Here is an 18,245-nt window from a genome sequence, read left to right as displayed (position 1 = left end):
TGGCTTCCTCTAGTACCCCATCCTAAGAATACAAGACACATGGCTTCCCCTAGTACCCCATCCTAAGAATACAAGACACATGGCACTTATAGGTATAGGTACAGAAAGTCTCAAAGAACCTTGAACCAAATGGAAACAAAACAAAGTAAATGATTGTCCTGATTCTCTGTGTCTCCAGGCAGTAGCTGTTCACTGCTCTGATGGCCTCGGCAGGACGGGCGCCATGTTGGCATGTTACTTTGTCCAAAGACAGGTCATGACAGCAGCAGAAGCTGTTGACAGAGTCCGTGAACTTCGACCTGGATCACTGGGGTCAAGGTCCCAGGAAGTTCTAGTGGCAGAGTATGAAACTTACAGGAGAAAGGTGAGACTGGGTTTACTTCAGCACTGAATCTTCACCAAGAATATTTCACACAATAGATGCCTGTCAGGGATTAAGAATCGAGATCAAAAAGTCGCTAATTACAATAAACAAGAAGTTGTTATTCATATTGTTGTATGTTTTCTAACTTACTCACCAACTTGGGGCAGTGGGGTAGCCTAGTGTTTGAAGCATTCACTTGCCACTCAAGGACCCGGGTTCGATTCCCGACATGGGTACAATGTGTGAAGCCCATTACTGGTGTCCCCCGCAATGATATTGCTGGAATATTGCTAAAAGTGGTGTAAAACCATACTCACTCAATCGCTACTCACCAACTTCTAGAATGCCAATCAAACAGTTAACTGGAGGCATCTTAAGTGTTGTTACTAAGGTGAGATAAGTTGTGGACAGGTAATCAAGAGGATGAGGAGACAAATGATGTTGCATCACAAAACCCGAGGCAGAAGCAGACAGATTGGGTGTCTGCCTGACTGTCTTAATCTTTGAAATTGGGCAGCGCGTCGAACACTGGGAGCCCATTTTAACCCCAGGAAGGGGATTCCCCGCAATGGAGGAATTTTCATTTTGGGATGATTTTGCCTGTCTGTCTTTTCATCATCTGTTTTACACTGAATCCTCGAGCACTAACTTCTACAGTACACATTAGCGGGGTTACAGGACAGGGTTAGTTGACTGTGACTGTGATGGTTCCTGTAGCACTGAGTACACTCTACTGGCTGTTGCAGTGTTGATGGAACTGTGTTGCAGGTGCCCCGGAGGTTTTCGTGGGTGGTCAGGGGCAGGCTGTGTGCACTGGCGTTCCCGGAAGAAAGGGAGCACCTGCAGTACCTGGTGGACCATGGCGTGGGCTACCTGGTGTGTCTGACCGAGGAGCGGGACCCGGACACAGAGGGACTCACAGGTACGGTGAACCACGCCTCATCCATCCTCCCGTGGCAAGGGAGTTAACTGACTATAAAAGTCTAGTTTCCACCCTTGCCGAACTAGGCATGGATTGTAGTGCCACCAGTGGCTATTACAAGTTATGTCCTGTCTTTATCCCTCCTATTGACCAGGTTCCACCTCTCAGGTAGGTGTACCATGTGATATTGGTGTCTATTAACATGCTAGCTGTACCATGTGATATTGGTGTCTATTCACATGCAAGCGATACCATGTGATATTGGCATCTATTCACATGCAAGCGGTACCATGTGATATTGGTGTCTATTCACATGCTAGGTGTACCATGTGATATTGGCATCTATTCACATGCAAGCGGTACCAAGTGATATTGGTGTCTATTCACATGCTAGCTGTACCAAGTGATATTGGTGTCTATTCACATGCAAGCGATACCATGTGATATTGGCATCTATTCACATGCAAGCGGTACCATGTGATATTGGTGTCTATTCACATGCTAGCTGTACCATGTGATATTGGTGTCTATTCACATGCTAGCTGTACCATGTGATATTGGTGTCTATTCACATGCTAGCTGTACCATGTGATATTGGTATCTATTCACATGCAAGCGGTACCATGTGATATTGGTGTTTATTCACATGCAAGCGGTACCATGTGATATTGGTGTCTATTCACATGCAAGCGGTCCCATGTTACAGGGCTGGAAAAGGTGAACATCAAGATGAAGGACTTCTCGAGCCCCGACCAGCACCAGGTGAACAAGTTCCTCTCTGTCATGGAGCGTGCAGCACAGCAACACAAGGTGACCGTCTCCATGTCCACCATGCTCGGGGCCTGCTGTCCCTGTAAACTTTAAACATTGAGGCACAAGCAGCAGGCCAAGTGGTTGAATGTTGCCTGAAACCCTGCTCCCTAATTAACATAACTTCTTATGCTTCTCCACACCACATGGGAAATACTTTCTTTGTAACGTCACTTGTTTAGAGGAGCTATACAGTGAGGATCCGGGTAGAAGGGGTCTGCAGCAACCCGTGCTTACCGTAACTATGCTTGTCGTAAGAGGCAGCTAACAGGATCGGGGGGTCACACTCGCTGACTTGGTTGATGCATGTCATTGTATCACAATTGCGTAGATCGATGCTCATGATATCTATCACTGGAATGTCTGGTCCAGACTTGATTATTTACAAACCGCCGTCATATAGCTGGAATATTGTTGAGTGCGGCGTTAAACAAACAAACAAACAAACAAACACAGTGGAACCTTAATAATTCAGAAGGTATAATTAAAATCATCCAGATTAAGTGGTTGCAGGACATGTTCTTTTGTGTTTGACGGTGAATGTACTAGCTTCACATAAGGGGGCTAAAACATAACTGATAGGCTCTGAATCAGTATACTGTGTCTGAGGGGGGTATTCATTAAGGGTGTGCGGTAATATCGGTATATCAGTAATTTGAGGTTCATTCTTCCACTATACGTATCACAATATCATTTTATCATGCTCGATATATGGGGTGATTTCAAATAGCGATTTTTATCATGTGTTTGTCATGTATTTTCTTGCTAAATGCCTTCGCTGCCCGGAAGAATGCATCCGGGGCCGCAAGATGCCTGCGTATTTATTGACTTAGTAAACATCATCTTGTACCAGCATCTTGTTTTGCTCCATTTGTAAACTTCGATTCATACCTTAATGTATAAGATTGCTTCAGAATTCAAAATTTAGAATCATAAACTATATTGTGATACGTATTGCAATACAGCCTTGTGCATCGCGAAATATTGTGTTACACTTTGAACCTCCAATACCCATCCCCAGTATCAATGTTAAGCTGCAGCATGGTGTCAGTGGGCTAGCACAATAAGATCAGCATTAGTCAGGACAAGTACAAGCAGCCACACACACGACATGGAACACAACGTTTAACCCCATTTCACCTCAACTTACCATGCTGTATCCAGGCTTCTGTTGACTGAATGTATTACACAGTTAAACCCTAAAGACCTACTCTGTGTGTCCAGGCTTCTGTTGACTGAATGTATTACACAGTTAAACCTCTAGACCTACTCTGTGTGTCCAGGCTTCTGTTGACTGAATGTATTACACAGTTAAACCTCTAGACCTACTCTGTGTGTCCAGGCTTCTGTTGACTGAATGTATTACACAGTTAAACCCTAAAGACCTACCCTATGTGTCCAGGCATCTGTTGACTGAATGTATTACACAGTTAAACCTCTAGACCTCCCCTATGTGTCCAGGCATCTGTTGACTGAATGTATTACACAGTTAAACCCTAAAGACCTACCCTATGTGTCCAGGCATCTGTTGACTGAATGTATTACACAGTTAAACCTCTAGACCTCCCCTATGTGTCCAGGCATCTGTTGACTGAATGTATTACACAGTTAAACCTCTAGACCTACCCTATGTGTCCAGGCATCTGTTGACTGAATGTATTACACAGTTAAACCCTAAAGACCTACCCTATGTGTCCAGGCATCTGTTGACTGAATGTATTACACAGTTAAACCCTAAAGACCTACTCTGTGTGTCCAGGCTTCTGTTGACTGAATGTATCACCCTATGTGTCCAGGCATCTGTTGACGTAATGTATCACCCTATGTGTCCAGGGGGTGGCGCTGCACTGTGCAGGTGGGCGGGGCAGGACGGGCACACTGATTGCATGTTACCTGGTGAAGGAGGAGGGTTTGTCGGCCGCAGCAGCCCTGCGGAGAACCCGTGACCTGAGACCCGGGTCGGTCGAGACCAAGGACCAGGAACAGGTTATCTATGACTTTGAGAAGACAATCAGACAGGTAGTGAGGCATTTAACTTACAGCATTGTAAATATTATGAGGAAAAGTTCGAAAATTTATAACCGTAAAGTTTATGTTGGCATAATAATTTTCATTGGAAGTACTTAATATTAACATATACAGTAAAAGCATTTGAGTTTAAATGAAGTGAGGCATCATGCAGTAGCATTTTTCAATAACTCACTGTAGAAGCTGCATAAAAACTCCACTGTTAAGCGTGCTGTGAGCTGTGTGCCCATGTTAAGCATGCTGTGAGCTGTGCTCTGTGCCCATGTTAAGCATGCTGTGTGCTGTGCTGTGTGCCCATGTTAAGCATGCTGTGAGCTGTGCTCTGTGCCCATGTTAAGCATGCTCTGAGCTGTGAGCTGTGTACCCATGTTAAGCATGCTGTGAGCCGTGTGCCCATGTTAAGCATGCTCTGAGCTGTGAGCTGTGAACCTATGTTAAGCATGCTGTGAGCCGTGTGCCCATGTTAAGCATGCTGTGAGCTGTGCTGTGTACCCATGTTAAGCATGCTGTGAGCTGTGCTGTGTGCCCATGTTAAGCATGCTGTGAGCTGTGCTGTGTACCTATGTTAAGCATGCTGTGAGCTGTGTACCCATGTTAAGCATGCTGTGAGCTGTGTGCCCATGTTAAGCATGCTGTGAGCTGTGTACCCATGTTAAGCATGCTGTGAGCTGTGCTGTGTGCCCATGTTAAGCATGCTGTGAACTGTGCTGTGTGCCCATGTTAAGCATGCTGTGAGCTGTGCTGTGTACCTATGTTAAGCATGCTGTGAGCTGTGCTGTGTACCTATGTTAAGTATGCTGTGAGCTGTGTGCCCATGTTAAGCATGCTGTGAGCTGTGCTGTGTGCCCATGTTAAGCATGCTGTGTGCTGTGCTGTGTGCCCATGTTAAGCATGCTGTGAGCTGTGCTCTGTGCCCATGTTAAGCATGCTGTGTGCTGTGCTGTGTGCCCATGTTAAGCATGCTGTGAGCTGTGCTCTGTGCCCATGTTAAGCATGCTCTGAGCTGTGAGCTGTGTACCCATGTTAAGCATGCTGTGAGCCGTGTGCCCATGTTAAGCATGCTCTGAGCTGTGAGCTGTGAACCTATGTTAAGCATGCTGTGAGCCGTGTGCCCATGTTAAGCATGCTGTGAGCTGTGCTGTGTACCCATGTTAAGCATGCTGTGAGCTGTGCTGTGTGCCCATGTTAAGCATGCTGTGAGCTGTGCTGTGTACCTATGTTAAGCATGCTGTGAGCTGTGTACCCATGTTAAGCATGCTGTGAGCTGTGTGCCCATGTTAAGCATGCTGTGAGCTGTGTACCCATGTTAAGCATGCTGTGAGCTGTGTGCCCATGTTAAGCATGCTGTGAGCTGTGTGCCCATGTTAAGCATGCAGTGAGCTGTGTACCCATGTTAAGCATGCTGTGAGCTGTGTGCCCATGTTAAGCATGCTGTGAGCTGTGTACCCATGTTTAGCATGCTGTGAGCTGTGTACCCATGTTAAGCATGCTGTGAGCTGTGTGCCCATGTTAAGCATGCTGTGAGCTGTGTACCCATGTTAAGCATGCTGTGAGCTGTGTACCCATGTTAAGCATGCTGTGAGCTGTGTGCCCATGTTAAGCATGCTGTGAGCTGTGTACCCATGTTAAGCATGCTGTGAGCTGTGTACCCATGTTAAGCATGCTGTGAGCTGTGTACCCATGTTAAGCATGCTGTGAGCTGTGTACCCATGTTAAGCATGCTGTGAGCTGTGTACCCATGTTAAGCATGCTGTGAGCTGTGCTGTGTACCCATGTTAAGCATGCTGTGAGCTGTGTACCTATGTTAAGCATGCTGTGAGCTGTGTACCCATGTTTAGCATGCTGTGAGCTGTGTACCCATGTTAAGTATGCTGTGAGCTGTGTACCCATGTTTAGCATGCTGTGAGCTGTGTACCCATGTTAAGCATGCTGTGAGCTGTGTACCCATGTTAAGCATGCTGTGAGCTGTGTATCCATGTTAAGCATGCTGTGAGCTGTGTGCCCATGTTAAGCATGCTGTGAGCTGTGTACCCATGTTAAGCATGCTGTGAGCTGTGTACCCATGTTTAGCATGCTGTGAGCTGTGTACCCATGTTTAGCATGCTGTGAGCTGTGTACCCATGTTAAGCATGCTGTGAGCTGTGTACCCATGTTAAGCATGCTGTGAGCTGTGTACCCATGTTTAGCATGCTGTGAGCTGTGTACCCATGTTAAGCATGCTGTGAGCTGTGTACCCATGTTAAGCATGCTGTGAGCTGTGTGCCCATGTTAAGCATGCTGTGAGCTGTGTACCCATGTTTAGCATGCTGTGAGCTGTGTACCCATGTTAAGCATGCTGTGAGCTGTGTACCCATGTTTAGCATGCTGTGAGCTGTGTGCCCATGTTAAGCATGCTGTGAGCTGTGTGCCCATGTTAAGCATGCTGTGAGCTGTGTACCCATGTTAAGCATGCTGTGAGCTGTGTACCCGTGTATAGCATGCTGTGAGCTGTGTGCCCATGTTTAGCATGCTGTGAGCTGTGTACCCATGTTTAGCATGCTGTGAGCTGTGTACCCATGTTTAGCATGCTGTGAGCTGTGTACCCATGTTAAGCATGCTGTGAGCTGTGTACCCATGTTTAGCATGCTGTGAGCTGTGTACCCATGTTAAGCATGCTGTGAGCTGTGTACCCATGTTAAGCATGCTGTGAGCTGTGTACCAATGTTTAGCATGCTGTGAGCTGTGTACCCATGTTAAGCATGCTGTGAGCTGTGTACCCATGTTTAGCATGCTGTGAGCTGTGTGCCCATGTTAAGCATGCTGTGAGCTGTGTGCCCATGTTAAGCATGCTGTGAGCTGTGTACCCGTGTATAGCATGCTGTGAGCTGTGTGCCCATGTTTAGCATGCTGTGAGCTGTGTACCCATGTTAAGCATGCTGTGAGCTGTGTACCAATGTTTAGCATGCTGTGAGCTGTGTACCCATGTTAAGCATGCTGTGAGCTGTGTACCCATGTTAAGCATGCTGTGAGCTGTGTACCAATGTTTAGCATGCTGTGAGCTGTGTACCCATGTTAAGCATGCTGTGAGCTGTGTACCCATGTTTAGCATGCTGTGAGCTGTGTGCCCATGTTAAGCATGCTGTGAGCTGTGTGCCCATGTTAAGCATGCTGTGAGCTGTGTACCCGTGTATAGCATGCTGTGAGCTGTGTGCCCATGTTTAGCATGCTGTGAGCTGTGTGCCCATGTTAAGCATGCTGTGAGCTGTGTACCCATGTTAAGCATGCTGTGAGCTGTGTACCAATGTTTAGCATGCTGTGAGCTGTGTACCCATGTTTAGCATGCTGTGAGCTGTGTACCCATGTTAAGCATGCTGTGAGCTGTGTACCCATGTTTAGCATGCTGTGAGCTGTGTACCCATGTTAAGCATGCTGTGAGCTGTGTACCCATGTTAAGCATGCTGTGAGCTGTGTACCCATGTTAAGCATGCTGTGAGCTGTGTACCCATGTTAAGCATGCTGTGAGCTGTGTACCCATGTTAAGCATGCTGTGAGCTGTGTACCCATGTTAAGCATGCTGTGAGCTGTGTACCCATGTTAAGCATGCTGTGAGCTGTGTACCCATGTTAAGCATGCTGTGAGCTGTGTGCCCATGTTAAGCATGCTCTGAGCTGTGTACCCATGTTAAGCATGCTGTGAGCTGTGTACCCATGTTAAGCATGCTGTGAGCTGTGTGCCCATGTTAAGCATGCTGTGAGCTGTGTACCCATGTTAAGCATGCTGTGAGCTGTGTACCCATGTTTAGCATGCTGTGAGCTGTGTACCCATGTTTAGCATGCTGTGAGCTGTGTACCCATGTTTAGCATGCTGTGAGCTGTGTACCCATGTTTAGCATGCTGTGAGCTGTGTACCTAGTTAAGCATGCTGTGAGCTGTGTACCCATGTTTAGCATGCTGTGAGCTGTGTGCCCATGTTAAGCATGCTGTGAGCTGTGTACCCATGTTAAGCATGCTGTGAGCTGTGTACCTAGTTAAGCATGCTGTGAGCTGTGTACCCATGTTAAGCATGCTGTGAGCTGTGTACCCATGTTTAGCATGCTGTGAGCTGTGTACCCATGTTTAGCATGCTGTGAGCTGTGTACCCATGTTTAGCATGCTGTGAGCTGTGTACCCATGTTTAGCATGCTGTGAGCTGTGTACCTAGTTAAGCATGCTGTGAGCTGTGTACCCATGTTAAGCATGCTGTGAGCTGTGTACCCATGTTTAGCATGCTGTGAGCTGTGTACCCATGTTAAGCATGCTGTGAGCTGTGTACCCATGTTAAGCATGCTGTGAGCTGTGTACCCATGTTTAGCATGCTGTGAGCTGTGTACCCATGTTTAGCATGCTGTGAGCTGTGTACCCATGTTTAGCATGCTGTGAGCTGTGTACCCATGTTAAGCATGCTGTGAGCTGTGTACCCATGTTAAGCATGCTGTGAGCTGTGTACCCATGTTAAGCATGCTGTGAGCTGTGTACCCATGTTAAGCATGCTGTGAGCTGTGTACCCATGTTAAGCATGCTGTGAGCTGTGTACCCATGTTTAGCATGCTGTGAGCTGTGTACCCATGTTAAGCATGCTGTGAGCTGTGTACCCATGTTAAGCATGCTGTGAGCTGTGTGCCCATGTTAAGCATGCTGTGAGCTGTGTACCCATGTTAAGCATGCTGTGAGCTGTGTACCCATGTTAAGCATGCTGTGAGCTGTGTGCCCATGTTAAGCATGCTGTGAGCTGTGTACCCATGTTAAGCATGCTGTGAGCTGTGTACCTATGTTTAGCATGCTGTGAGCTGTGTACCCATGTTTAGCATGCTGTGAGCTGTGTACCCATGTTTAGCATGCTGTGAGCTGTGTACCCATGTTAAGCATGCTGTGAGCTGTGTACCTAGTTAAGCATGCTGTGAGCTGTGTACCCATGTTTAGCATGCTGTGAGCTGTGTGCCCATGTTAAGCATGCTGTGAGCTGTGTACCCATGTTTAGCATGCTGTGAGCTGTGTACCCATGTTTAGCATGCTGTTAGCTGTGTACCCATGTTTAGCATGCTGTGAGCTGTGTACCCATGTTTAGCATGCTGTGAGCTGTGTACCTAGTTAAGCATGCTGTGAGCTGTGTACCCATGTTTAGCATGCTGTGAGCTGTGTACCTAGTTAAGCATGCTGTGAGCTGTGTACCCATGTTAAGCATGCTGTGAGCTGTGTACCCATGTTTAGCATGCTGTGAGCTGTGTACCCATGTTTAGCATGCTGTGAGCTGTGTACCCATGTTTAGCATGCTGTGAGCTGTGTACCCATGTTTAGCATGCTGTGAGCTGTGTACCCATGTTTAGCATGCTGTGAGCTGTGTACCTAGTTAAGCATGCTGTGAGCTGTGTACCCATGTTAAGCATGCTGTGAGCTGTGTGCCCATGCTAAGCATGCTCTGAGCTGTGCTGTGTGCCTATGTTAAGCATGCTGTGAGCTGTGCTGTGTGCCTATGTTGTAGATGCCGGACAACTTCTCGTGGGTTGTGGATGGCCTACTGTGTACCCTGGCATTCCCCGAGACCCGACAGAACCTTCGCTACCTCCTGGACAACAATGTGGCATACCTGGTGTCCCTGACTGCTGAACGTGACCCCCCCATCACACAATGTCCAGGTGAGCTACCTCAGCCTTCAGTGTTGACACGACAGAGAGATAAACATACTGTGCTTCACCAGGTTGCCAGTTTTAATGCTTGTTACAAGAACCGACTGAAGTGGATGACTTAACTATTGCTTGTCCTCTTTGGTGCGGCGATGTAGAAAGAATATTGCTGTTTGACAGCAACATGCAGTCACTAACCCAACTTTGTGTGCTGGCGATTAGATGCCTCACTCTGGCAGTGTGTCTTCCAATCCTGGATGGGACTCAACCCACAAAAGTACAAGAATCTGTACTTAAGAAAGTGTTATCCCAACTATAACACTTGTTAAAAAGGGCATTAAGATACATTCACAGGATACATCATGAAGACCATCTGTCTCAGTAGCATGAAGCTGTTGCAATGCATAGCTATCCTGAAGCTGTATTTGACACAAATCTGATGTGCAGGTTATTGCAATGTGTGTAAATATCTGAGAGTGCATATGTACAAATATTTCTTTATTACCCTAACCTGGCTTCCACAAGAGACATTGGGTGAGATCAAGCTGCAGTCAAATTGCAGTACAATTCAGACCTTTGTGACTTCATCATGACGTCATATGACATCACTGATCTCTCTGCTACATTTACACACAAGACACTGGTTATTACTGTGAACAAACTGAACAAGGTGGCGGAAAGACCTAGGATGATAAATAGAATGCCCCCTCATGTCTTTTGATATCAGTTATATGAACACTTGACGGCTGAAACTTTCAGATTGGCTTGGAAACTATGCAAAAGGCAGAGTTAATTTTAGTAATGAACACATACTGTTTGAATTTAAAGAGAAGAATAACAATTCACTCAATGCAGTAATTATGGTAACAAAATCTATGTTATACACATTTAAAAGAAACAAAATAAAACCATATTATTTAACTAATTCAAAAAGAAATACTTAATTATTATGAAATTACAAAATTTATAGCATATTGAAATTATAATTATGCAAGTTTCAATGCCTCCTGGTCGCTTATTATTTAGAAACCCTGCATAAACTATGATATATGATCTGTCCTGCTACAAAGTAAACATGTGCATAATGTTTTATTGTTGTTATTTTTTATTTTGGCCTTTGGCCTTAATGGAATAAACTATATCTCACTATAACAATAATGCTAAATGTAACACCTAATCCATGCACACTCTATGTATGACACTGAAATGTAAAATATGATGGGAAATAGAATAAAAAACCAATAAATTTAAAAAAAACACTCACCAATGTAAGTTTAAAATTGTTCGTCCAGCCTAGGAGTTTTAAACTTTTATTGACTCATTTTCATCTATTTGATAGCAAATGACATTGGTGAGATTCTATATATAGGAGTATGCAGAAAGAAACAGTTTTAGTTCTGCTATGTTGATGCACTTGTATTGGGGCTAAAGTGACACATCCAAGTAACCTAGTGTGTGGACAGGGGGTGTCTGTCTGGGAAGATGGCAATAGAAATAAGCCTGTAGGATACTAAGAGAAGACCTGTTTTGTAATACCTATGGTCTGTTCCGGCCACAGAATTGGAGCTTGTGTCGCTAAAGATCCAAGACTTCACCCCGCCCACTATGGAACAGGTGGAGGAGTTTCTTGACATCCTCCACAAGGCAGGGACGAGGAAGAAGGTGAGACTCTCTGCCATGTGTCCTGTCTTTACAGGATGTTGTGTTTTGATGTTCACTGGAATCAGTCACTGTTACCAGAAATAGCATGTAGGAAGGGACAACAGCTAGGGACAAATGGCAGTCCCTGCTATGTTGATTTAAGCCATTCAATCACTGCTTTGCCTGTCTGCTTACTCAAACTTTATGATGGACATCAATTGAAAGATTAAGGGACCAACAATTTGAAAAAAAAACAAGCCCCTCTTTGGCTGGAATAAGATTTCATATGCCTTGCATTGTAAAATATAATATTCTTTTAATGCAAACAGACTATGTTACAGTGTCCAAAGAATACAGTTTGTAATTTATGTTTTTGTGGATTTTTTTCTATAATTGAGCTCCTGTATATGTTGGGAAATATAATTGTGCTTCTAAACATTAAAATAACAAATAATGATCTGATTTTTTGTTGGATATAAGCATTTGTTTGGTTGCTTGAAAAATGTCTGTGACAACCTGATAGTGTTTTGTTTGTTTGTTTGTTTGTTGTTTAACGCTTCACTCAGCAATATTCCAGCTATATGATGGCAGTCTGTAAAATAATCGAGTCTGAACCTGACCATCCAGTGGTTGACATCATGAACATCGATCTATTCAATTAGGACATGATGACATGCATCAACCAAGTCAGCCAGCCTGACCACCTGTTTCCTCTTAGGACAAGCAGGGGTTGCTAAAGACCTATTCTAACCCAGATCTGCGAGATCTCTCTGTGAGAGAGGGTTGGTGATTACAATGCCTGTGACACACTGAAGAAGAGAGAGTGGAGATTTTAGAGCTTACGGCACGCATGTTTGGTAATACTACTTTCAAATTTTTTTTTATTTGTCACACATGACCTGTTCCAGGCAGTTGCTCTCCACTGTGCTCAAGGTCAAGGTCGAACTGGGACAATGATTGCATGTTACCTGGTCAAAGTTCAAAGGTTAAGTGCTGCAGAAGCCATACAGAAAACCCGGTGGTTGAGGAGAGGCTCGATCGAGACACGTGAACAGGAGAGGATGGTTCATGACTATAAACAACATCTGACTGACAGTGGACTGTTCGACGTAGTTTGCTAGCACTAGTACAACTGTCCTCAGTATAGTCTGTATGTCATGACATGTCGTATGTTGTTGTAGAGGACTGAAGTAGTGATAAGTTGAAGAAATCAAATTCTGTATGTCAATAAGTGTCATGTCTTGTGATGTCCACGTGATGTATGTGTGCCTTCACTGGAGTACATCGTCTTCCCGGGCCAATGGAGATAACTGACTATAAAAGTCCAGTTTCCACCCTTGCCGAACTAGGCTGGAATTCTAGAGTTACATTTTGCCTGGACTAACGAGTCTATGCATAGTCCAATCAAATTGGAGCTAGACATCCGGATGTAAACAACATGGATTTCAACATGTAGACTCGGTCGACTGCAGGATTTGCAAAGCATGTGTACCGCCAACTGGACATGAACAGATATTTTGCAAATCTTTTCATGTTTTTAATCTAGGTGCTCAAGTCATTTGATGCACTTCACAAGGTAAGACCCATTTTATTACAATATAGATCATGATTATCGATTGCCTCCAATTTGTTTGAAACAAAAATGCAAGTGATATGAGAGATGGAATCTGATTGTCAGTAAGAGGGATATAGAAGGGACAGAACTCGTAATAGCTACTGGTGACGCTATGATCGAGCCCAGAAATTCCAGCATAGTTTTGACAAGGATGGAAAGTGGACTTTTATGGTCAGTTAATGCCCTTGCCTCAGGAAGATGGGTGAACATGTGCCTTCAGTTATGTACATGTGCCTTCAGACACCAAGTCAGTGATGCTGTTGATATGGGTATCATTGTTATGGAATGTTGCAATCGAAATATACTTTTGTTGAAAGAGGAAAGTTTGTGAGCTTTGTGTACATGTAGACCTACATTCCACGTATATCTCTGAAGATATTACTGGTGTTGTGTGCCTTGAGATCATGTGCTGTCTTGTAGCAAGTAGCTGCAATAGCATTGACACTCACCCATAATGGTGTGACATTGACTGCTGAACGTGAATTCTTCTTGTTATGCTGTTACTGTTTCTGTTAATATATGTTTCTGTATCATTTTCCTAAAGAATGTCGAGTACCTTGGAAGAGATTTAGATGATGGGTTTTGTTTGTTTGGTTAAAACTCGCAGCACTAAGCAGTATTCCAACTATATGAAAATGCTAATGAGTGAGTGAGTTGGGTTTAACACCGCTTTTAACAGTATTCAAGTTATATCACGGCGTGTCAGCTTAATGTGGGAGGAAAGCCCGAAGTGGTGCAGGTCTCAGACGTTTACCACTTCGGTGAAACCCAAGAACACGGGTATGGTGCTGACAGACCTAGAAACATAATCGAGTGAACCGGGATTCGAACCCACAATCATAGGTTTCTGGCGTGCCCAAGGGACACAACTCTACACAGCGAATCGCGGCGCCTTAGACAACTGGGCCACCATGCTAGTGAATAACCATCGATTGATATGATGAGCAATGCCCGAGCCCTCAAGCTACCATGACATGCAACCAATTATCAGGACCACCTGATTCAGTAAGTTGCCTCTTACTTAAAAATAAACGAGGAGTGGGAGTTGTTAATCATACGATAAAACACTGCAGGGAGAATAAACCATGAGGGGTTTATCCCTCCTGCAGTGTTTTATTGTACGATAAACAATGACCACAAGTTGTTTGTTTTCTTATATGAGATATCAACATTATGTACAGACTCTTTAAGTATAATGGAGTAATTACAAGCTTTATTTACCCGTATTTAAATAATGATGACTCCCTCTATAGAATCCGACCTTGGCAATGTCGGACAAATCCATTTTATGCACAGGTGGTATTTCCCGCGTATTCATACAATCCTTACATCAATTACCTGTACCTTTTCCCCCAATACTGCTCGTCATATCTCTCCCGCCTTTGGATGCGATCTTTAGGCCATCAAATTTATATGTGTTGGCCAGCTACATCTATTGGGAACAACTCACCAGACACTCCTCTCTCCAAACTAATGTCGCCCAATATACAACGTCATCAAGTTGCGAGCGCATGTTTGAATCTCCAGAAATGACGTCATGATAAAACAGTGTTTTATTGTGAAATAAACCACACTTCATTCTTCATTATTTTTTGGATTTATCGTGTAGCTATCTTATATAAGCATCTCGGTTTGTTGTGACCCACTCTCACATGACTGCCCCACCTGGCCATTGATGAGTTAGACTGTGACTGTATGTACGAAGGAGTGGCACTGGTTTTCATCATGTTGATGTTACTGCTTTTACAAAGTTCTTTGCGAAACAGTTTTGGTGCTAATGAGCATTTTTTAACCAGGTTTTCTTTCAAGGAAAATGTTGATGAAATAATACCCTCTTTCAAAAAAAATTGTTTTTCACAAATCCCACTTAATTTTCATGTTTAGTGATAAAGGAAGCTTAAGAATAAGTAAAACATAAGTAAAACAAAATTCATTCAAACTGAGGATGTCATACTCTCATCTTTCCATATGGTTTTAAGATGGTTTTTTTGCAGCAGAGATGACATGATATAATGCCAGGCGCCGTGCTTTAGTTGCTTTGGTTTGAGAAAGTTACATGCGGATGAGTCGTAATAGTAAAGATGTAAACAAACTTTTAGACGACACTTTGTCTCACTTATGTATAATGATATGCGTACATTCAAGACTCTTAAATAATTAGGAAAATATTTTTGACAACATTCCTAAGTGTAATATATTACACTTAACACGTTTGCATTTTGGGGGCACAATCATCAGAGGGAGACACGCTCTCTCCTCGACTGGTTTGCCTGCCCTAGAGCGCCTGCAGCCGCTAGGACGTGAAGAGCAGGGTACTAGTCCAGCTCTATCCTACCTATTTCCCATACAGCATTTTACACAAAAATATTTGAAACAAAAAATATTAAAATCCCGGCCTTTTGTTTCAATCTGTGTTGAAATTATTTTGATCATACTGAAAAGTTGATAAAAATATGATGTTTATGATGTATGTCATTGTTTATATATATACTTACCATTCCAAGATAGACCAGTGAAAATCCTGGGTAGAATAGGTCTTCAGCAACAAATGCTTAACGTAAAAGGCGACTATGCTGGTCGTAAGAGGCGACTAACCGGATCAGGGGCTCAGGCTCGCTGACTTGGTTGGTGCATGTCATCGTATCTCAATTGCAAAGACCGTTGCTCATGACGTCAATCAATGGCTTGTCTGGTCCAGACTTGATTTTTTACAGACTGCCGTCATATAGCTGGAATATTGCTGGGTGCGACGTTAAAAAACACACAATAAACTACCTCACCCTTTGCCTGTCTGTTTGTGAGACTGTTCACCAATGTAGGCCTAGTGGCTATACTTGGGTTGGTAGTGATTTATACCCTGCACTTTACATCTTTTGCATATTCTCCAACTGCATTTTAATATAAATATGTGATATTATGATAGCATAAATTCACTCACACACACACACGCACACACACTCATTTTATACTTTGTTATGTTTTATTTTATTTGTTAGTCCAAGTTGGTCCACACTACAGGGCCAGTATAACCACCTTTTTCTGTGCCTCACCACAAAAGACAAGTTGTATTTACCCTCTGCTGAAAATAAATTTACACATTTGTTAACCTGTTTGTTTTTCTTGGTACAACCATCCTTATCTGATTATAGTGAGTGAGTGGGTTTGATTTCACGCCGCTTTTAGCAATATTCCAGCAATATCACGACATGGGACACCAGAAATGGGCTTCACACATTGTACCCATGTCGGGAATTGAACCCGGGTCTTCCGGGTGATGAGCGAACGCTTTAACCACTAGGCTACCCGACCGCCCCTTATCTGATTATAGATGGGACTTAGTGAATTATGTGGTTCGGCAATGAGATATAATTCTCTGGAGTTGAACAGGTAGTAATTCAATCTTGGATTTGGAAAAAAGGGGGTGCACACTACCCAATACATAAAGCAACAAAACCCTTTCAATATTCATAAGAAATCTCTGCCACAAGCAGAGCATGCTCAACTGTACCTGGAAGAATATTGCTCACATAAAGGGTGAAATTGGGTTTAACGTCGCGTCCAAGATTATTGCTCTTATATACGTAGCGACGTGCATGCACGTGTGTGTGTGGCTGCTTGTACTAGTCCGGACTGATGCCGATTTATCGTGCTAGCCCACTGAGATAACATGCCGCAATTTAACATGAATACCCCACTCAGACAAAGTATACTGCCTCCGAGCCGACCACTCCTTGTTTTAGCCCCTTAGTGCCAAGCGCCAGACAGGGTAACAACAAGTACCATCTTTGAACGTCTTTTGGTATGACGCGGCGGACTCTCTACCTCTAGGCCACGGAGACGGTCTCACATAAAGGGAAAGTGAGCTATTGGAAAGTTAAAGTCAGCCCTCTTGTCATGTGGAGTCTTGTCATACAGTCATGTGGAGTTGTTTTGTCACTCTGAATCTTTATGCATAAGTCAAAATATGAAACAGACGAGGTGGTCTCACTGGTCTCCTTTATTTCTAGTCCAAGTCACCAACTGACATTGGGACCAATACAGGTGTCTTCATCTGTACCTCCAGCTTGCACGTCATTGTGTTAGGGGTGAAGGGAGTGGCACTGATAAGCCTAATGGGTTCAGGAAAAGTCCTGTAATCTTCATAGATACGTCTATGGCTGTCGCGCTACTGCTGCAGAATAAAGAATGCTGTGTGATGGTAGCATGAGTAGGAGACTGGTTTATAGCAGTAAATGATATTCTAGATGATGGAATCCTGAACAGCCAAACCGGTGATTGAAAGCCAGAGCAACATTCAATCGGTCAGGTACAATGACCCACAATCAGTCACGTCACAGAGCCTGGCCACCTGATCCCCAGTCGGCTTCTAACACAAGCACCCATGAAGATCCGGGGTAGATTGGGGTTTCGGCACCCCAGTCTTGCTGTAAAAGTCGACTATGCTTGATGAAGAGGCGACTAACCGGATCAGGTGGTCAAGGTCGCTGACTTCGTTGATGTATGTCATCGTATCCCAATTGCGTGGATCGATGCTCATGATGTCAATCACTTGATTGTCCATCATCCCGAGGCAAGAGAGTTGGCTATGACTATAAAAGTCCAGCTTCCAACCTTGCCGAACTAGGCTGGTATTATGGAGTTACATTTTGGCTGGACTAACGAGTCTATGCATAGTCCAATCAAAATCGCGCACCGAAATCGAAATCCTGTTCGTAAACTGTCATGCAGATTTCGGTCGATTGCAGGATTTGCAAAGCATGTGCACCGCCAACTCGTTGTCAACAGATATTTTCCTAATCCCATCATGTTTTTAATCAAGGTGCTCACGTGATTTGATGCATTTCGCGATGTAAGACCCGTGTTATCACAATGTTGATCTTGATTATCGATCAGATCGTCCTGACTGGGCGCCACCATTTTCTGTGAAGCAAACGCAAGTGATACGAGAGGTGGATTCTGATTGGTCCATAGGAGAGGCTTGGAAGGCACATAACTGGTAATAGCCACTGGTGGCGCTACGATCGAGCCCAGTAATTCCAGCCTAGTTCAGTAAGGGTGGAAACTGGACTTTTAAAGTCAGTTAATTCTCTTGCCTCGGGAAGATGTGGATTGTCTGTTCAGACTGGATTATTTACAGACGGCCCTCATATAGCTGGAATATTGCTGAGTGCGGCGTTAAACAACAAACAAACAACTAAAGCATGTTGTTATCATGTTTATGATTTTA

General features: G+C 44.1%; 1 protein-coding gene across 5 annotated transcripts in view; it reads left to right on the top strand.

The window, feature by feature from the left end:
• Positions 1-16,086, top strand: part of LOC139479138 (uncharacterized) — a 42,631-nt gene extending 26,545 nt beyond the window's left edge. For all 5 annotated transcript variants that reach the window (XM_071261915.1, XM_071261916.1, XM_071261918.1 and 2 more), the window contains 7 exons: positions 179-364; positions 1,133-1,286; positions 1,993-2,096; positions 3,930-4,115; positions 9,621-9,774; positions 11,321-11,424; positions 12,312-16,086. In XM_071261915.1, the coding sequence (XP_071118016.1) occupies positions 179-364; positions 1,133-1,286; positions 1,993-2,096; positions 3,930-4,115; positions 9,621-9,774; positions 11,321-11,424; positions 12,312-12,524 (1,101 nt within the window). In that variant the 3' untranslated portion in view covers positions 12,525-16,086. The remainder of the gene's footprint in view (positions 1-178; positions 365-1,132; positions 1,287-1,992; positions 2,097-3,929; positions 4,116-9,620; positions 9,775-11,320; positions 11,425-12,311) is intronic.
• The last annotated feature ends 2,159 nt before the right edge of the window (positions 16,087-18,245 follow it).

Source organism: Haliotis cracherodii, unplaced genomic scaffold, assembly GCF_022045235.1.
Source record: "Haliotis cracherodii isolate W230 unplaced genomic scaffold, xgHalCrac1.p SCAF_4, whole genome shotgun sequence".
NCBI classification, from domain to species: domain Eukaryota; kingdom Metazoa; phylum Mollusca; class Gastropoda; order Lepetellida; family Haliotidae; genus Haliotis; species Haliotis cracherodii.
This window is presented reverse-complemented; position numbering and strand designations above follow the sequence as displayed.